The sequence below is a fragment of the Microcaecilia unicolor genome, chromosome 10 (assembly GCF_901765095.1).
Source record: "Microcaecilia unicolor chromosome 10, aMicUni1.1, whole genome shotgun sequence".
NCBI lineage: Eukaryota > Metazoa > Chordata > Amphibia > Gymnophiona > Siphonopidae > Microcaecilia > Microcaecilia unicolor.
Genome location: NC_044040.1, coordinates 32,765,816 through 32,781,646, shown reverse-complemented (window position 1 = coordinate 32,781,646; position 15,831 = coordinate 32,765,816). Strand labels below are relative to the sequence as shown.

The 15,831-nt window shown below is 41.4% G+C and overlaps 1 protein-coding gene across 5 annotated transcripts in view; it reads right to left on the bottom strand.

Moving 5' to 3' along the window:
- The window catches only part of CADPS2 (calcium dependent secretion activator 2), a 596,794-nt gene that overhangs the window by 224,728 nt on the left and 356,235 nt on the right, over positions 1 to 15,831 (bottom strand). For all 5 annotated transcript variants that reach the window (XM_030215887.1, XM_030215888.1, XM_030215889.1 and 2 more), the window contains exon 13: positions 13,562 to 13,749. In XM_030215887.1, the coding sequence (XP_030071747.1) occupies positions 13,562 to 13,749 (188 nt within the window). The remainder of the gene's footprint in view (positions 1 to 13,561; positions 13,750 to 15,831) is intronic.

Here is a 15,831-nt window from a genome sequence, read left to right as displayed (position 1 = left end):
AGTGGGGAAGGGGAAGAGATGGTAAATGTTGGACTATTTGTGAGGGTAGGGGAAGAGAAGGTAAATGGGTGTCGGTAAGTGCTTCACTTGCCGAACATCCAATTCTTCAAAAAAAATTTAAAAAACCTGCCTTTTATCTGCTGCGATATAAGGGGGCCTCGACCCGCATCAAAAACATGCACTGACACCAGCTTTGTCACGCAGCTTTGTAAAAGTACCCCTTAGGAAATTGACCTCCTGGGGGGGGGGGGGGGGGGGAAGTTATCAACATAGACTACCATTAAGACATATTTTACTGTTAACCCCAGTTATTACTAACTAGGTCTCACTGCATAAAATCTATGCTAAAATAGAATGAGTTAGAGATAAAACAACACATCTTAACAGTAGCCATCATTAATAACTATGCCCCTTAATCCTACATAATAAGCATCACCAGTATCACATTTGTTGACATATTTTACTTGGTATCATCTGAACTCAGTTCTCCCTTCCTCCTTCTGGTAATAAACAAAGATTAAAAAAAAAAAACAAATCATAGAAAATAAAATGTATAAATAACAGTAATAATTTAGATGATGCACACAGAACTGGGAAACATTTTTTCAACCCCAAGTATAATAATGAAAATTGCAAAATCTTTCCAGCAAATCAACCACAAAGTCACAAAGAATCTCAGTAAATATATAAAAATGTGCAGGCCTCTCTCACTGTTCATGCATCAACTATCATGAAAAAAAAATGGATGGGGATGTTCTTGGAAGGATAGCTACAAAAAAATCTTCTGCTCTCTAAAAAAAAAAAAAAAAAAAAAAAAAAAGAGTACTGGTGTATGCATCAGGTTTACAAAGAGCATCTGATGACCCACAAGACTTCTTGAATGATGTTTTCTAGTTAGAAGAGTCAAAAATTAACTTTCTGTTTTATTATCATGGTGGAGTTATCATGGAATGGGGCTGCTTTGTTGCACCATAACGTGCCTGGTTTGCCGTCACTGATAAAAACCATGAATTCTGCTTTATATCAGAAAATTCTAGAGGAGAATGTCTGACCAGGCATCTGTAAACTGAAGATGAGCCTTACAACAAGATGACAACTGTAAGCATTCAAGTAAGTCTATTACAGAAGAGTAGAAGACGAGGAACTGTCATGCTTTGGATTGGCCATGTCAAAGTACTAACCAAATCTCTACTGAAAACCTGAAGTAAGCTGCTCGAGTAAAGAAACCCTAAGCTGTTACAGGCTTGAAACATTTCTGTATGGAGGAATGGGCCAAATTTTCTTAAGGGTGACATGAGGGAGGATCATAAACAGTTACAGGATGAATTTAGTTAAGGTTCCACACACCACCAAATGAAGAGTTCATAAAATTGTTTTTACATGTTAATACTGAATCTTTTTATTGAATAAATGATCCAAATATATGTATTCTGTCAGAGTCACTTTTAATAGAGTTATTTTCCTCCTTATCAGAGTTTAGATTAGGACCTAATTATATTTTTGAGTATAAATTGTGCTAGACCACAACCATTCTAGGGGGTTCACAAACTTTTTCTCAGCATTGCATTATACAATAGCATGATAATAGTGTCCTAAATAAACAATAAACATAGTTAAAAGTAGCTATAAAACATACGGGCAGTGGTGTGCTGGAGCAGGCTCTCACAGGCTCGCAAGAGCCGGTTGTTAAGTTTTTAAGAATTTTGGGAGCCGGTTGTTAAAGTAGGGCCCTCCATGGCTACTTTAACAACTGGCTCCCAAAATGTGGGCTTAGGCCCCCTGCTGAATTCTCTTTTACTTTGCTGGTGGGGATGCTGAGCCCTGCCAGCCAAGTAAATAGACTACTGCTGCTCCCCGCTCCTTGTTTCCAGCTCTGGGCAGCAGACTGGGACTTCTTGAGCATGTGAGAGAAGTTCCAGCATGCTGCTCAGAGCAAGACGTTGGGAGTGGTGGCAGTCCATTTATTGGCTGCCAGCAAAGGTTTGCCTAGCGTGCCCGCACGAAGGGAGGGAGGAGAGAGAGGTAAGTGTTGCTCCCCCCCCCCCGGCCCTTCCAACTACAGAGCTGGCTATGTCCGGAGAAAGAGCCTGTTAAAAATTTACCAGCACACCCCTGCATACAGGGGTTCTTTTAATAAGCTACGGTAGTGTTTTTAGCACATGCTAATTAGCACGCGCTAAATGCAAGAGATGCTCATAGGAACATATAGGCATCTCTAGCGTTTAGCACGTGCTAATCATTAGCGCATGTTCTACAACAATGGAGAAATAAAAATTGAAATGCATTTCTTCTTGTACTGAATAAAATACAAAAACATCCACAATGCACATTTCCCAGAGCTAACATACTACAGTTAATAAATTCAAAATAAAATACATTTTTCTACCTTTTGTTATTTGGGCATTTTATTTTACCAATTGTATTGGTCTCAGTCTCTCTTTTCTGCTTTTTTCTATGTGTCCTAACTCTTTCAAATGTCTGCTATTTGTCATTTTTCCTCTTTTCTCCTGTCTTACATCTGACTCGTGACATATTGATTTTGCCTTTTTAGCTCCTTCCTCTATATCTTTCTTTTTTGCTCTCTGTCCAATCAAATTTTACCCTCCTTCTCACCCCCTAGTCCTCAATCTCTATTTTAACTCTTGACCTACCTATCAAACTTTCCATCTTTCTCTCACCTCTTGCCCAGCCCATCTTCTCCAGCTTTCCTAGTTCCCTGTCTTATTATTCCTATCTGCCTTTCACCCATTCCTCATTATCATATTTCTGCCCTCTGTAGTCAACACCCTTTTTCCATTCATTTCCTTGCCAACCCACTATTGACCAGGGGCGTAGCCACGGGTGGGCCTGGATGGGCCCAGGCCCACCCACTTTTGCTACAGGTCCGCCCCGCCCACCCCCTGCACTGACCTGAAGCGCGTTCTCCCTCCAATCCAGCACCAGCGATCATAGCCAGCCTTCTACCACGTCCAGCAGGAAGTTGCAGAGTAGGCGGGACGCGCCTGAGAAGACGCTCCGACGACGCGCGCTGGACGTGGTAGAAGGCTGGCTTTGATCGCCAGTGCTGGATTGGAGGGAGAATGCGCTTCAGGTCAGTGCAGGGGGCTGTCACGGGCGGGACGGTCGCGGGTGGACACAAAATGTGGTGGTGGCGGCGGCGGTGGGCGGGCGGTGGACAGTGGAGAGGTAAGAGGTCTGTGCCCACCCAGTCCACCTCCAGGTCCACCCAAAAATTAATCGCTGGCTACGCTACTGCTATTGACTTTCCCATATAGTTCTATCAGGACCTCTTCCTCACACTGCCCCCCAGTCTGCAGGTCAGCATCTCTCCATTACCTTATTCTTCCATCCAGTGCTGCAAACATGGGTGGGCTTAGGCTCACTCAGCAGTGGCACATCTCTGATGTGGCTGGTGGAGCTCTCCAAGCCCCGCCAACTGAAAACTCCCAGGATATTTCTCTTCCGTCCCCTTTAGGTGTTTCAGCATCTCTCAAATCTAGCCCCACCCCAATCCGCTCTACCTTTTAAAGTCTTCATTTCTTTGCCAGTAGCAACAGTGATTCATATCTGCTGAAAGCGCTGGCCCCAAGCCTTCCCTCTGATGCAACTTCCTGTTTTTGTATAGGTGGGACAAGGTCAGAGGGAAGGCTCAGGGCCAGTGTGCTCAGCGGTTATGAGTCACTGCTTGCTGATGAGAAAGAAATGAAGGTTTAAAGGTATGGGGACAGCTGGGTGGGGGAGAGTGTTTAGACACACCTGTCCATCTGGGGGGGAGGGGAGGGAGAGATTCAAGGTAGGTTTCTTGTGCCTACACATTCTGGGCAGGTTTACACAAAACTGGGTATTTGGCTATGTCTCTATTTCCACCCCATGGTCCACCATCTCCCCTCTTTCTCTTCCCCCTAATCCAGTAGCTTCCTATCCTCCCTCCTCTTATAGTCCAGCATCTCCACATACTCTATATTCTCTCTCCTTTGTAGCCCAGAATCTCCATGTCTCTCTCTCCCCCTTTATAGCCCAGCATTTACATATTCTCTCACCCACCCCACCCCCTTGTAGCATAGGATCTCCACACTCTCTCCTCTCTCCATGTGGCCCAGAATACCCCCCACAAAAATCCAGCATCTCCTCTCAGCCTCTTCCCTGGTTAGATAGGAGCTGCCTGTCCTTCTCCCCCTTCCTCCCTGTGTGCCAACATCTTCCCCTACCTTACTGCTAACACTGCCATGCTGAGAAAGGAAACACAACACAGAGCCTTGGAACCCAAGTGCATGGTGCAGTACCAAATGTCTCCACCATTAGGAAGTTATGTCAGAGGTGGTGGATATATGTCTGATGTACAGCACACACAAGGACCCCACAAGGTCATGCACCACTGTCTCTTTTATGTGGAAGATTTTAGGAGCGGTCCTGTTGCTGGTGTTGCCATTGCTGAGTACAGGAGAATATAACATAGTAACATAGTAGATGACGGCAGAAAAAGACCTGCATGGTCCATCCAGTCTGCCCAACAAGATAAACTCATATGTGTATACCTTACCTTGATTTGTACCTGCCTTTTTCAGGGCACAGACCGTACAAGTCTGCCCAGCAGTATTTCCCGCCTCCCAACCACCAGTCCTGCCTCCCATCACTGGCTCTGGCACAGACCGTATAAGTCTGCCCTCCACTATCCTCGCCTCCCAACCACCAAACCCTCTTCCCCCACCTGCTCCGCCATCCAATTTCGGCTAAGCTTCTGAGGATCCATTCCTACTGCACAGGTTTCCTTTATGCATATCCCACGCATGTTTGAATTTCGTTACCGTTTTCATCTCCACCACCTCCCGCAGGAGGGCATTCCAAGCATCCACCACCCTCTCCGTGAAAAAATACTTCCTGACATCTTTCCTGAGTCTGCCCCCCTTCAATGTCTGGTGCTGGTGTCAGGGCTGAAGAGTGGGGTGCCAGTGCCTCTGGAGCCCAGGCTGAAGCGCAGCCAACTTCGTGCTGGCTCCAGTGACACCAGCGCGCCATAGTTCAACCATAATCCCAGCGACACCAGTGCAGAAGTGCTTTTTTAGTCAGCTATGGTGGAGAGAACAAGGTAAGCTGCGGGTCAGTCACACACCTCCCCCATGCTTCCCGACACACTTGTGTGTCACAGTACACAGGTTGAGAACAGCTGGTCTACAAAGACAGAGAGAGAATGAATGCAGTGTCAATGCTAATCTCCAGACTTTTAGCAGAGCTAGAGAAGAATCGGTTAATGCTTTTATTCTCTCTTAGTAAAACAGATATGACTCATTTACTCTTTCTAGCTCCTATGTCTCTCTTAAAAGGGACGAGGCATATTTTCAAAGCACTTAGACTTACAAAGTTCCATAGTAACCTATGGAACTTTGTAAGTCTAAGTGCTTTGAAAATAAGCCTCATTGTATCACTAGCCATCTTTATCTTATTTATACAGTAGAATCACCTTTGCGCTTACTTTCACACTCAATAACGATCCTTTTTTCACTCTTGTACTTTGGCTGACTTGATTATATCTATTATACTCCCTAGGTTCTGAGTACTTCCTCAATCCCCTGTACCTTCAACGGTTTCAACACTCTCCTTTTCTCTGCTCTCTTTTCTATTGCTGCTGCTGTAAGTCTCATTTTCCCCTCACTTTCTGCTTTCTTTGTATGGGCCTGAACTTCCTGCCCTGTTCTCTGAATTGTTTCTTATTTTCTTTCAGCATGCTCATCACTGTGCCCTTTTATCAAGTTAACCTTGACGAGGAGACAAATGCCTTTAACCCGTTAGTGTCCAACGTTCTCATCAATCTGTTCCCATATGTCTTATTACGGGAACATTGGACACTAAAGGGTTTTAAACTTGGTTTTATAAAAAATACATAATCTTAAATCCCATTTGTGCTACTGCTCTCCAGGGAAAGAAATATCAAAAGACTGTTTTGCATGCCCACTAACAATTCAGTTGTAAATTTTTACCTGCACACATATTCATAAATAGTGCTTATACAATAGCATCTACGATAGGATCCCAGAAGGGGTTGTCGACATCCATTAATCCACTCGTATCCCAGATGTTCATGTGAGAACCGCCACATCCTACATGTTAAAACATCTGCCAGCATTATTTTTAACTACAGACTGATCTCTGATGAAATGGGGGGGGGGTTGGGGGGGGGGAGCTGGTGCAGTATTTTCACTCTTACACTTTGTTTTTCTACAAGACCGTTCTGTCTCTGGACTTCTTCCCTCTGTCTTCTCTCACTTCTGTACAGGCTTTATTCTTTTCCTGAAGGCACTGCAGACAGCATATGCATATTTGTTGCGGATACCATGAAAACCTGACTGGCTGGGGCTCATTCAGGATAGGTTTGGGTACCACTGATATAGAGCCCTAAGCTTACCCAATGCCCTTTTCACGTCTTTTCAACAGACCCGATGTTCAGGCATTCCCCTTGAGAAAGCTAGAACAGCGAAACAGGCACCTGTCGGGGTGTCAAGATTCGGGGTGTTAAAACTCTACAACGATGAGTCCAGATAAGTGTTATAAGTTGAGATATATCTGTAAGGACTGTGAAAAAATTGCTAAGCATAGTAACTGATAGACCTGCACTATTGAAACAAAGTAAAAAAGTAAAAAAAAGAATTCAGGTACAACAAGCAAATTGATTGTGTGCAGGTGTAGGGAGGAAGGGGGTTACGTCAATGATTACAAACTGTCACACAAAGGGTCTCACCAGAGAGCGAGTAAAAGATTACCCCGCGACTACATGTGAGACTTCCCCTTATAAAAACAAGAATTAGAACTTTAAACGTTTGATAAGCGTTTAATGAGTGCATCTACCTTTGAGATACATACACTAATAGTGATACGTAGATTGAAGTCGCACGGGTTTGACAAGTTATATTGCATATGCCCATCGGCAGGAAAGCTCAGCTCATTCAGACTTTGGGGTTTTGTTATCAATTCAACCAAATCTGTTATATGTGGAAATGAACAAAGTTCAACTCACTGATTTTATACTAAACAAATGGGCAGGGGAAAGAGAAATAAGATGCTCTTAAGGGTAGCTTAACATTTAAAGTAGCAAGCTAAGAATCAAGGAAACCAGTGTTCAAATCTCATTGACACTCCTTGTGACCTTGGGTAAGTCACTTCACCCTCTACTGCTCCAGGTACAATTTAGATTATAAGCTCCCTTGAGCAAGGAAAAATTACAGTACCCACAATGTAACTTGCCTTGAGCTCAGATTTGAAAAGACAGGTAATTAACAGCTAGAAGTTACTAATGTGTGTGGGGATGGCATATAAGTTCTGCCCATTAGAAACATCCCGGCAGCGATCTCTATTGCCTCTACTAGTAAGAAGTGTGTAAAATATTGACTTGAAAAGCTCTTGCAGTTCTCAGAACCAGAGCTGATCCTCCTGCCTGACATTAGTAGGAAGAGATACCCCTGTGGAGGGAAACTAAGAAACTTTAAATAACAAGCCCATAGGTTGTAGCCTTGGCTTTGGTTCCTGTTCCCTAGCCACTGCACCACAGACTTAAGAGGAACTTGTGACTGACTAACACAACCAAGGGGAGACATGGAGTGAAGAAAGCAGTACCAGAATGTACCAAGTTGCTGTGCTGAATGTTGGTGGATCTGGAATTGGGAAGAGACCACCATAACTCCCTTCGTAGGAGAATTAAGAGAGGGAGCATCTATCTAAGAGAAGCATGAAATCAGTACCAGAATGTACCAAGTTGCTGTGCTGAATGTTGGTGGATCTGGAATTGGGAAGAGACCACCATAACTCCCTTCGTAGGAGAATTAAGAGAGGGAGCATCTATCTAAGAGAAGCATGAAATCAGAAACCCTCAGTGGTGGGGACCCATTGGGAAAGGGATCCTTTGCCAAGACTGTGTACCTGGAAGCTCAAACAGCCAAGGTCCCTGAGAACCATTTAACTCATAGCGGCCCCTCTCTAGAACCCCAAGTTCAAGGAGAGTTTTCAGCTGCAAAGGACCTTCGGCAAGGGACCCCCACCTAATCAAACTACCTCATCAGAGACCGTGTTGGAGATGAACTATAGGCTACTTAAGGATTTTGACTGTGAATATTTGTAAAGCTATGCTGTCCCTTGGTTTTTTTTTTTTTGCCTCATCCAAGTTAGGTAAACTCTTGGTTGGAATAAGGGGTGTGTGGGCCAAAAAAATATTTTGTTTAGTTTTGTGTGTCATTTTTAAGTTTTATTCATTTTGTTTTTATTGTGCTTTTGTTTTGTTTATAAATTTCTGTTGTTAAGGGGTGGCTGTGACAGCTGCCTCTCCTCCCCCCCCCCCCAATAAAAACAGTTTGCGGCAAACCACCCCAATCTTCCTGATCATAACCTGAACCCTGATAACTCCCATACCACTAACAGCATCATCCAATCCTTTCTCCCCCCCCCACAACCCTAGCATTAGGCAAGGCAATTTTATCATTCCCCCCCCCCCCTTTACACCACAGAGACAACCAACCTCCACTGGCACTTACTGGGAATATTGGTGGTATAGTGTTAGGGCAGGAGAGGTGCTGTGAGAAGACTTCCAGAGAGGAAGAAAACTCCATTGGTCAGTATTTTACCTGTTGGTTAATTGCTTTTAAACTTGGAAAAAAGGTAGAGTTAAATAGGTAATCTCAGTGTCCTTATTTGAAGTTACTCTGCTTATTTAGTAGAAGTAGTTTAGGGAATAGTTTTATTTTAAGTCTCTCTTACAATTGCACAGGCTAGCATTTAAAAGTAATGTTTTAAAGTATCAGTGTAGAGCACAGATAATAGATCAAGGAAATCTTTGTTTAGTGTTTAATTCCTTCCCACCCATCCCAGCTCCCACCCACCCTTGGCCTGATCATAGATTCATAGACCTTTCAACCAATTAGGAGACTAGAAGGTTTAATTAAGGAATTTCTTTCAGCCAGTAATTAGCTCATAGAAATACAGTCTACTTAGGTCTATAGAAGCAAATTTACAACCCCCCCTCCCCGCTAAATACCAGCATAGCCTAGAACAGGGATGGACAACCTCAGTCCTTGAGGGCCACAACCCAGTTGGACAAAGTGCATGCAAATAGCCTAGAATATAAAAATCTGAAGTGGAACCATCAGCTGCAGATAGGAAACAGCACACAATCAATATCTCATTGCCTTTGTTTTGTACATCTACAGAGCGTAAATCCATAACTGTGCACCAATATATAGATGCCCAGATGGTGCCTGATTGGACATACTCTATAAAGGAAAGTAGGCACCTATTTCCTTCATAGAATAATAGCATAACTAGGTAGACACATGTGTACTCACTTAGGTATAAGCATTTATACCAGCCGTAGACCTGGCATAAGTATATTTCTCTACGTTCCAGAGATACATGAGTAGCCTTGCTCATCACACAGGGAAAACATTCACATTTCTTATTAGGATTCTTTTTGATTTTTTTTTTAATTATTTTGTGGTTGTCTTGATAACATTTTTAATGTAATCTGATTATATAATTAATGGATTGGATTTTTCTGCCCAAAGCTTGAATGTTCACAAGGAGCTGCAGTAGGAATTGAACCCATTTCCCCCAGGTTCTCAGGCCACTGTACTAACCACTAGGCTACTCCTCCACATCCACTGTATAATTATACAACTGGATTTGAATGGGATTACACAGTGAGTCATCATTTTTAAGGCAAGATTTGTCACACCAATTAATTAATATGGGAATAAGCTTTATTAACCCATAATTTCCAAACAATCAAAAGAGAAAAGTTCAATTACTTGGAGCTGAAACACTTGAATTCTGGATTAATTTAACTTTTATGCATTAATCAATCAGAGTGCTTTTATTTTTGTAACTGGGATGGCTTTTATGGGCTTCATCATTGCTGATTTCGAGGATGTACAAATGTTTTCAATTTTATTCTTACATCTTTGTTCTTATGCCGAATCCTGAGCACTATGTAACGTTACTCAGGACAAATACCATTACGTTCTTTTAGAGAAAAAAAAGAACATCTCTAAAGCAACTTGATTGTTTATGGCTGGTAGAAAAACTATTGTCTGTTTTAAGCAGTTTTCCTGGCTGCCTTCTCCCGACGAAACCTAACAGAAGGTGTTATACTGTTGTGGAGTGATGCACTGTCATGGCAACTTTGCTTACATTAATTTCTGGATTCTTGGCGCGTGATGGGGTGCCACCGTTGCTTATTTCAAGTATTTCTTCCATGGCAGTGCCAAACCAACATGAGTCCAGAGGGTGAAAACACCTACCAGATGGTAGGAGGATGTTCTTGGCCTTCCAAAAAAATTAATAATGCAAACTATTCTGGCATGCTACAGAGCAATAGCCAACATACTAGTTTTTTATGACGTCTGTGCAATTACTAAATGGATATCAGACTTGAAGAGAACGAGCAGATTCTTTAACCTACCTTTAATACTGGGCGCTCGCAACTGTTTATTTTAAAATTAAAAAAAAAGAAAATTCTTTTCTGGTTACAACCTCAAAACATTTCAACCTGAAGCGGCAGCTTCAATAGTAGTAAGAATACCGGCATGATTTTTTTTTAAATGCCATTTTTTTTTGTACACGGGGTTGCTTAACAGCACAGGCTATATAACATGAATCTAGACTAAATATGCATTAATAATCTTTATAACGCTGACTAATCTTATTACACAGAAACATGGTGCTCTGTTTACTAAGCCGCACTAGAGGAGTGCAAGCATTTTTACTGAGCGCTAACCATGTAGATGCCCGAAATATTCTTATTTATTTATAACATTTATATCCCACATTTTTCCACCCACTGGCAGGCTCAATGTGGTTGACATCAGACCGTAAAGGCAATCGCCAATCCGGTAAACAAACAAATGAAGTATAGTAAGGTGAATGGGAAGGTAGTAATTACAAGGGGCGAGGAAAAAGAGAGGAAGGGTAATATAGTCCATGAGGTCCATAAATAAAGTGTCTCTTATTCTACATGGAACAATCACAACTACTAGGCCTTTAGGACTAGATTCTATAAATGACACTGGAAAATCGGTGTTAAAAAGTTTATAAGCTGAGTGCTATTCTATAAAGGATCCTTTATAGAATAGCGCTAACCCCCCCCAGAGTCTATATAGCATGCCTAGAGATTCACGCCGAAATCCAAGCGGATTTTATAACAACGCACGTAACTTAATTGGCTTAACAAGCCAATCAGCATCTATAACAGTTCTTAACAAGCAATAATGAGCACTCACTGGCAATAATTACAATTTATGCAAACAAGCCGCTAAGCGTATTCTGTAATGCAGTGCACCTAACTTCTAATGCATGCAGACAAAAAGGGGCATGGCTATGGGTGGGGATTTGGGCGTTCTGAAATTTACACACATAGTTATAGAATATGGCCCAGTGCATCTAAATCAACACGCCGGGTTTGATACCGTGTTTTCACTGGCATAAATGGATGCGTGTAATTTTAAGCGCTGGGAAGCATATCCTATTTACTGTGCCAAAACCTAGGTACAACTTATAGAATACGCTTAGTCGGTACTGTTTTCTACGTGGATTTTTTAGGTGCCATATATATATAGAATTTCCCCCTAAGCACATAAATGGTGCCTAACTTTAGGTGCCGTCAATCACGCCTGCTGAAAGCAGGTATAAATGCCAGCACCTAAGTTAGGCACAGATTACATTACTACTGTAATGGATTATATGCAGGATGCAAAGAACAACTGGTAAAGAAACTTCAGACCGCCCAAAACACAGCAGCAATCTTTGGTAAATCCAAATTTGAAAGTTCCAAGCCCCTTCGAGAGAAATTGAACTGGCTCCCAATAAAGGAATGAATTAACTTCAAAATCTGCACCCTAGTCCACAAAAGTCTTTATGGAGAAGCCCCAGGATACATGAATACCCTAATCAATCTTCCAGCCAGGAATACATCAAGCACATCCCGTTCATGCCTAAATCTCCATTATCCTACCTGTAACGGCCTCAAATATAAATCCACCTACGCTTCCTCCTTTGCCTTTATCAGCACCCAATTATGGAATGCATTGCCAAAAGCTGTCAAAACCATCTCAACTTTAGGAAATTACTCAAGACCAGTCTATTCCGGAAGGCCTACCCCCAGGATCCAACATAAAACCTAAAATCCTTGAAAACAGCATATAAACGGATCATTTTGGACCATCTTACCTTTATCCTTTTCCCTTTATACCTTGTTCTTTCTATCCTCTTTGATTACCACAATCTACTTTATTTGTATAACTGCTGGACTGGCAATAGCCTTTTTGGTTTACTGTAAGCCACACTGAGCCTGCAAACATGTGGGAAAATGTGGGGTATAAATGTGATAAATAAATTAAATCTATATCTGTAACAATGTGAATAAATACTGTGACCAACCCCTTGAAATTATGCGCTAGAGGAGTAAAAGAATAGGATGTGTAAGTAACTCCCAATTAAAGTCCTATTAACACCAATAATTAGTTGTTAGCAGCCGAGAAGATGGGGAAGGATAGTTGGGGGAGGGGGGATTAGAGTTATGGAATGGGTGGGAGGGTTGGAACTCCAGAGGTCCATAATGAATATGAGGAATGTTATAAGAGTAAAGACATCCCCCATGTAGTTGATAGATATGACAAGGTGTAGCACTGGAAGACCGGACTGAATCCAACACTTCTCACAAGTCGCAAAGACCGCAGTTCCGATTAGATAGCGAATGTTAAGTGTGGGTGGGGAAGGTATTGCATTGGAATTTTCTAGCTGATAGTATGGAATGGAGGGAAGTTAGATCGGTAGGGAGAGTTATTCGTTGTTTATCGCGGGGGGACAGTGCTATGGGCGGGGGGAGGGGGGAGGGAATTGGGTGTGGGATGATAAAGAGAAAAAATGTATAGACGACTATAAGAATGTATGTTGATTATCTATATCTTTGATTTACCTCATTGAGATGTTTCAACTTGTTTATATTGGGGGGGGGGGTGTTCGTCAATAAAAAGATTTAAAATAATTAGTTGTTAGAATACAATTATTGGTGCCGATTGGCTCATTACTCAATTAAGTTGTATGAGGAAATTGGCAATGTGCACTGATTTTTGCGTGCGCAATTTTTACTTGCCGTATATAGAATCCCGGGGTTAGGCAATCTCCAAATGCCCAGGCTTTGTTATAACTTCAACAAGGAAACTCCTCCAAGAATGTAACATACTATATTTTGTATAGCATCATGTCTTGTTCTCTTTATTATTTGTAATTTTACACCCTGCTCTGTATTCCTTCCCTTCTTCTTCCAACCTCTCTTCTGCTTTTCACTGAGTTACAGAAGACAGCAATAGATTCTCTTGTCTGTTCCTGGTTAAGTTCTCGTCTGTTCAAATTCTCTGATGCTTACAGGTATGAGTATTCATCATCAGTACATGTTTTGCACTGCTATCATTTCAGTTTAGACTGGCTGTAAGGTACCCTGGGCAAAAGCACCTTGTAAAAGTGGAAATAAAAAATTCCATTACTGACTGAGCACTTCTTTTCCCTGCTTTCCCTTACATTTGTGTACCTGTTGCCATGAACATGAGATGCACAGAAGGCAAAGCTGTAATGAAGGAGGGTTGGGTCAATCACAGAACCACTATCAGCATGTTCCATTAATTCTGTAAGGTAGGAAAGATGTCGATGGCATCCTCGGACTCCATAACGAGCACAGTATTCATCCAGCACAAACACCTGGCCAGGGCTAAACCAACCCTAAAAGTAAAAGACAGACAATTTAGACATTTGATCTCATAGTTTTCTTAAATCGATCCGATAAAATGCAGTAAGTTAATATTCTGTATGACTTTTATGCACATCTCTTTTTAAGCTTGATGAAAGCAGGTGATTGCAACTTTGACAATACTGAGTTAGAAGGCATTCGAAACACTCTTGTCAGCTGTGACAGAGTTTCCATTTTTTCCATCCTCTCTAATGGTCAGACCTTACCCAAAACTTCATAAACCACGGTGCTCTAAAACTAGGATTCTTAGGAGCTTAGTGGATGAAACGATGGCAAACATAACCAAGGATGACACAGGTGCCCCCTTCCAGGCAGCACACAAAATCACCCAAAAATCCCCTTTTGTGCTCCTCAGCATGCCACACCACTTCTAGCATCTACTATCTACCATGTACAAGCTGCATTCATTACTCTTTCTGCAGGCCACAAGGGAGGAGATTTTAAAAGGCCTTAAAACAAAGACGAGTAAAAGAATAACAATCAGGAATATGGTTTAAGAAAAATGTTTTAATACACATGGGGGGGGGGGGGGGGGGGTCTATGCTGCTTATTTTTTCCATGTGTATGTTTGTAAAATGGCTGATCCTGCTGTGCATGTTGGCAAATACATGCGCTTTCCTGAATGTCCTTTTAGGAATTTTGCAAAACGCTCTGCGTTTGGCAGAGCTTTTTATAAAATACCACTTGCACTGAGCACATCCTGACCTGGATTCTAAATTCCAATCGATGGTCTATGTAAAATGGGCCTTTCATTCTGCAAAGCCAGTATCATTATTAGGACTGCAAAATTTTGGCAATATTGATGTTTTCACCGTGCATGTTGACTTATTCAGAAAAGAGAAAATCATTTAAATGGGATTAAAACAATTTATTTTTCACCTGTGGCACGGTACATCATTTTAACAAGAAAACTGTAAAGGTCTGGATCGGAAAATACACTTCCTAATGCAGATTTGAATCATTGGAGTTGAGATTGAGAAGGATGTCGCTGCATTTTTAAGTGCAGAACTTGCATAAGAATGCAAGGAAACAGAGGCTTGTTTTAGACTGAACATGCTAATTTCCTGACTAGAGTTATAAAAGTGCCTAAACAGCTCCTGCAAATAGAGGAGGAAACATAGTTGAGAAAAAAAAATCCAGTCAGGAAAATATAGCATTTTTCAATTAATCACCAGATTGCCGTGTTTTAGTCTTTTTATACTAGAAAGTGCTGGGGGGGAAGGGATTTCATAAGACCTGTTATTTAATAAGAAATGAAAAACGTGATGAAACTAGAGGAAGAAAATCATTCCACTCAATCCTTAGAACACCACAGGGGTGTTGGTTATCCTGAAATAATTACATCTAGGGAGCATCGCATGACACTTCATCAGAGCATTCTCTATTCGTATGGCAAGCAGTTTATAATGTAAGATATGAAGATGAATCTTATAATACACTTCTATAAAATCAACACCTTTACGCACACACGTGTGTGTGTGTGTGTGTGTGTGTATATATATATATATATATATATATATATATATATAAGCTTTAATTATTTTGATGAGATTTCTCCTTCATCTATTATTTATTTATTTATTCTCCTGCTTGCTATACCGCAAGTTGTCCATGGAGGCAACTATACTGTTTTCAATTCTAAAAACAGATGAGGGAAAGACTAAGAAACATAAGGAGAGGGGTAACACAATCAGGAGGGAGTATTAAAAGCCTCTGTGAAAAGGAAGGTTTTTAGCAAGGACTTAAATTTCGGGTAAGATGTTTTAAAGTAAAGATGGGGTGGACGAGAGTTCCAGAGAGAAGGTCCATGAAAACAAACTAGCTTCTCTAGAAACAGTATTTATTTATTTATTTATTAGGATTTATTTACCGCCTTTTTGAAGGAATTCACTCAAGGCGGTGTACAGTAAGAATAAATCAAACATAAGCGAGAGACAATTACAGCAGTAAAAATATTCAAATAACAATACAAAGCATGGCATAGTATATTTCTTACAATGTCAACACAATATGTAATAGAACATTTTAATAGACAGCAGAGGGTATAAGCAATG